This window comes from Brachycentrus maculatus, unplaced genomic scaffold, assembly GCF_059751285.1.
Source record: "Brachycentrus maculatus isolate JH-2025_06_01 unplaced genomic scaffold, ASM5975128v1 h1tg000532l, whole genome shotgun sequence".
In the NCBI taxonomy this organism is placed as follows: domain Eukaryota; kingdom Metazoa; phylum Arthropoda; class Insecta; order Trichoptera; family Brachycentridae; genus Brachycentrus; species Brachycentrus maculatus.
Window position 1 is genome coordinate 24,736 of NW_028281278.1, and position 5,478 is coordinate 30,213.

The following is a 5,478-nucleotide window of genomic DNA, read 5'->3' on the forward strand; positions in this document are numbered from 1 at the left end:
GGAGTACGCCAGGAATTTGGCAATGTTATAAAGCGAGTGCAAATTGCCTGAGTTATCTAAAGCATACCTTGGCTCGTGAATTTCATGGTGTCTAGGAAAATATGATCTCTCTGTGTAAAATTCTCGATCAAATAGGCGAGAAAGCTACTCGTCAGCTTCTTGTTGTGGTCCTTCGCCACATTCTTCTGGATGTACTCGCACTTGGTCATTATCAGGACGTGGCATATTTTCTCGAGGATGTGGTGCGCCAAGTTATTCCACCTGTTCTCACTGAGATATTTCTACGGTAAGGCAATTGGTACTTCGATAATTTCGATGATGCTGAGGCTTTCGACGTTGAGAGTGAAAGGGGGCGTGACAATGCTGATGGATTTCTTCACGCCGAGGAGGGGTTTCGTGAACTCTGGCAAGGGGCTATCATCTGATTTGCTGTTGATCCTGTTGTGGGTGCTAATAAAGCTTTCAGTTTACTGCTGCTTTTCTTCGAGCACTTGAATATCCTTCTGCTGCAGGATGACCAAACAGTGGTACAGGAGCTGAAAGTATTTATACTTCATAAATGAGATTTGCTTGATGTCCTGGCCCGAGGAGAAAGGGATGTGTCTGGAAGGAATGCCATTACTGAACACAATCTTATTCAAAGTTACTAAATTATCCAGAATACACTGAATTTGGGACTTGAACTCATCCAGGATTGTGTAGTAGAACAAGCTCTCTTCTTGGCTCGACGACTACTGCTCAGTCTCCAGGTTCTTGCCCGAGACTCGCGTATGAAATTCTTTGGGAATTATTATGTAGATTTCGATGCTGCTGTTGAGGATCTTTAAGAGGGATTCTGCTATTTATTCATCACTCACAGTCATGAAGGATAGCGACGATGATGATGATGGAGGCTCAGACTTGCCGAATTGTTGCGATGCGAACAATGACAGTTTACTCTGGTTTGATTTTGCAAACTATGAGGGGCTCTTATGTAACTCCATGCTCAGACTGATTCTCATTTATGAGCTCGAGGCCTAGGATGCTGCTCTTTAGCTTCGGCACCATCGTGCATTTTTGAGTTCGTTGACAGAATAAGCAATGAGCTTGGAGTTGAGGAACGAGTTGATGATGGTGAGGACTCTAGTGCTGGGGTTGGCCTTTGGCTAAATGTTTTATGTGAGCTGAGTGAGTGTCGTTGCTATATTCTCGAGCAGTTCCGCCGAATGTGCAATATGCTAATTCTCCTCGGCCGCGAGACAGAGCTCAGGGTCATTTTCGAAATATTAGAAAAGATTGGTCATCTGGCAATACTCAAATAGCTTTTTAATGGTGTTGTTGGAGGCCTCGAACTACTTGGGGTCTTCAAGGCTGACGAGCACTGCGGTCGTGAGAAACTCATAGATAGCCCAATTGTGGCAATACTTCAGGAGGCTATCGATAAGCTACTCAGGGAGTATTGCCATGATCCCGCATTATTGCTCGCCGAGCATGGCCTTGGTGAGCTGGTAGGAGTTAGCGAATTAGTATCTTGCGAAAGGGACCATGATTTCGGTGAAGTAGCCGAGGGCAGTGTGGATAGTATGGTCGTCGTAGTGGTCTGGGTGGAGGAAGAGGAACAAATGGTGGATGGGGATCTACTTGTTGTAGATGGCGAGGTACAAGTTTTCGTAGAAGCACCAATTATCTTTCATGAAATCTTTGCATTGGCTGGAATAATAGTATTATTATTTGGGTTTGGTAGTCTTGTAACGCTTGGAAATGGAGTTGGGCATGAAGGCCCATTCGATCATGTCGATGACCAGGTTGCGATGCTTCGAGAACAGACTAAGCCTATGAACATGTTTTACTTAATGATGAATTCCGGTTAGGTCTTCAATAAGTTGAGTTCGCTCACCCTCTCCAGCACCGCTGCCAGGGTGATATTCTCCAGCGAAATGAACTTATTGATTGCCAGCTACACCTCATCCTCTTAGCTGGTGTGATTCACTATCACTGTTAGTCTGGGATCGTTCATTAAAACTGATTATATTATTATTATCAACTAAGTTTAAAGTTGACCTCCTACTCCCCAACACCACTATCGCTTTCATGATGCCAACACTCTCCGAAGGTCAATAATTGTAAGGGCATAAGTTTATCAGGTTTTTAATGAGATGCATAGGCAATGGAATTCATCAAATCAAAAAAATGGAATCAATCATTCAATACGGTATATTTAGTCTTGTCTCAGCACCAAAAGGCTGCTTCTCTTCTGATATAATTCGCTGCCAGTGCGGGCACTGTCCTTGATGCTGTCACTGGCTTGGTGTTCTTTGATCTGCAGGTTGTATTTGAATTGTGTATGAGTACGATTGTGGGCGTTGGCCGTGTGCGCATTGCCCTGTGGGAATATATTCTATGAAATTGGGTGGATCGTGAGAGGAGATGGGTGCACTAACTGAGAGGATTTAAGGCAGTTCGTGCGAAACAAGGCTTGGCTTGAGTTTCGAGTGGCCAAGTTTCTGCGGACCGAGCTCTGACTCATTGCTCTTGCTGGGTAAGGAAACAGCTGATTCGGCTAGTTCCCCCACTATTTCTTCTTGGTGAACACCAGTTTATAAATGTTCTGGATAGAGTCATTATACTTCATGATGTTGAGTTTATCGTTGCAGTATGTCGCGTGCAAGCTTTGTTTGAGGTTGCTCAGTAAGGGAATGGGATCACTTCTATGCTTCTTCTGCACTTTTTGGTTCTGCGTGTTATATACTACTTGGATTGGCTCGTCATCTCGAATCGACAGGAGCTTCGCATTCATCAGAGGATTATTAGGGCAAGAAGAAGCTCGTGCATGCAGTTTCAACTTATTCTTCTTCAGCTTGTTTTCGTAATTGAAGTTCGAGGGGTGCACATGGATTGTGAGGCTGTTATTAATGCACGGCTCTGCACTTTGTTTCATATTATTCTATATAAATATATTTGTGCGAACATATTGCCCATCATAGTAGCATCATAGCATCATAGCATCACAGCATCATAAAATCATATTAATATATAAATACCGGAGAAGTTGGGCATGACCTGCACTACCGTGACTATGGTAGCTGCTTTTCTGTTACTTCTTTGACCTGCTGACTGCCCTGAGAAGTCAGAGAAGGAGTGGCCCAGAAGCGGAAAGCGGATTGCTCTAAATTTGATCAATAAAAATAAATAGTTAAAATTAATAGTGACTGTTGTTATTATATAAGTCAAGAACGATGCTCAGGAAACTTGTCTTTTCCCATTTGTTCAAATGTGACACTGCAAACGTATTAAATATGAGGTGCCGTTTTCCCTCTGTTGCTTACCATTTTGCTAGCATGTCCGCCGGCAACAAGCTCATAAACAAGTTTTCAACAACAACAGAAGATAAGCCTGAAGGCAATGTGACATGCCACAAACTGGAAAGCTACATTAAGTCAAGCAAGACCATTGAAATGCTAATGAAAAAAGGAATCAACTCACTGTTCCCTATCCAGGCAAACAGCTATGTTCATATTTACAATGGCTTCGATATCATTGCCAGCGACCGCACTGGCTCAGGCAAGACTATTGCTTTTGCTTTGCCGATTGTGTAGAGGTTCCGAGAACAGGGAATGTTTTCCAACTCGAAGACTAGGGGCTCCACAGGACCTTCCTATATTATCATGGCCCCCACGAGATAGTTAGCACTGCAGATAACCAGTGAAGTTCAATCCCTGAACCATTATCATAATGAAATTAAAGTTGCAACGCTAATCGGAGGAGCCAACATTTATGAGCAACGCTCTCAGCTAAAAAATAGACCTCATATCGTGATTGCCACACCTGGGAGATTGATGGACTTATATAGCCGTGGAGACTTATCTCTGGCAAATGTGGAGGTGGTCTGCATCGACGAGGCAGATCTGATGCTGGAGAAGGGGTTCAAAGAGGATATCTAGTTCATTTTGGAGCAAATTAATTCCAAGTCGACAGACAAAAAACAGCACATGTTCTTTTCAGCCACCATGCCCAGATGGGTCATCCAATTAACCGAAAGGTTCATGGGCAAGTAAAAGAAGCACTTGAACATGATCAAAGGCGAGGACACCAAGGCTTCAAGGACCGTTTCACATTCAATCATCGTCACTGAGCCAGAAAACAGGATCAAGTACATCGAGCATCTCATTAATGAGGAGAGCGCCGGAGGATCGGTCCTGATTTTTACTGCCCGCAAAATCGAGGCAGACGAACTCTCCGAAGACTTAAAATTGAGCAATTGTGTTCTCCATGGAGATATCAGTCAAACCTTGAGAAGTCGTCGAATTGCGGATTTCCGATCTGGCAAAGTTCAAATTCTGATCGCAACCGACGTCGCAGCTCGAGGTCTCGACATACCACACGTCGAGCTCGTAATTCAGTACAACATGCCTCAGAACATTGATTCCTACATCCATAGATCGGGCAGGACGGGCCGAGCCGGCAGGACAGGAAAATGCGTTACCCTCGTCAACCCGTTTATTGGATCAGAAATTGATCTCCTTAAACAGGTCAAGCAGGAGGCCCACATTGAATTCAAATGCTACAAGCTCGTCCCATCCACATAAATGAAAGGGTAGATGGCGAGTGAGTAGGTATAAGATTTCCTCGAGCAATCAACCAGAGGCATGAGAAGTAATCGAGGCAGTGGTGGCTATAACCGAAATAGTCGGCAGGATCGCGACGGTAGCTACAACTCCAATAGCAATACGAACGGCTCTTCCCTGAGGCAAGGAAACTCGTACAACAGGGGGGAAAATCGAGAATACAATCGAACGGACAATCGAGAATACAATCGAACGGACAATCGAGAATACAATCCGAACTGCCTAAAGATAGAACTAAACACAGATATCATTAGTGTGGATCTGAAGCATCTGTAAAATGAAATAACTTCAAATACGAATGCGAAGTCCGTCCGACTCAACCAGATCATAAACAAAAGAGGGAAAGCAATGGTATTTTTGAAATTCGACTCGCCTGAAACTTGCGCCGAAGTCAAAAACATGAAGATTGTCAACGTCAAAGGCCAATCAGAAGACTAAGTGGATAGTTTTGAAATAGCGCCCCTGGACAGAGTAATAATATTTGACGATAAGTATTCCGAAAGAAGAGAGAAGAGATCCTACGATTGAGATTGATCGCATTCCTGTTTATTTTAATACCGAATCCGCATGATCATAGAGCCTATTCAATATGGATTATTTAATATTATAAATCTGATCCATGGTGTATATACCCAAGATCAACTTTAAAACTGGCATCAATCCTTCTGCTCTGAGCCGCTTTCCCACCAATGGCCAATTCACAGGCACCCAGAAGCTACTCTTAGCCCGCACCAGAATCTTTGGCGATAAGATCAGGTTTTCTATTCTCTAACATAGCGGCAACTATCCTTCAGGGATGAAGCCCTTCAGATCAGTGAAGTCTTTTCGGTTCGCGGATCTCGACATGTCCCTGCAACTGCACAACATAACAAGG

The 5,478-nt window shown here is 43.7% G+C and overlaps 1 protein-coding gene across 1 annotated transcript; it reads left to right on the forward strand.

Annotated features, from left to right (window-relative positions):
• Positions 1-3,911: 3,911 nt before the first annotated feature.
• On the forward strand, positions 3,912-5,166 carry LOC148301658 (uncharacterized). Its single transcript, XM_088272918.1, has one exon. The coding sequence runs from the start codon at positions 4,050-4,052 to the stop codon at positions 4,563-4,565; it is 516 nt and encodes a 171-aa protein (XP_088129044.1). The 5' UTR covers positions 3,912-4,049; the 3' UTR covers positions 4,566-5,166.
• Positions 5,167-5,478: the final 312 nt, after the last annotated feature.

Bases quoted from the DNA above. Each gene is read 5' to 3' on its own strand.
- LOC148301658 (XM_088272918.1), top strand. From the start codon at position 4,050: ATGATCAAAGGCGAGGACACCAAGGCTTCAAGGACCGTTTCACATTCA.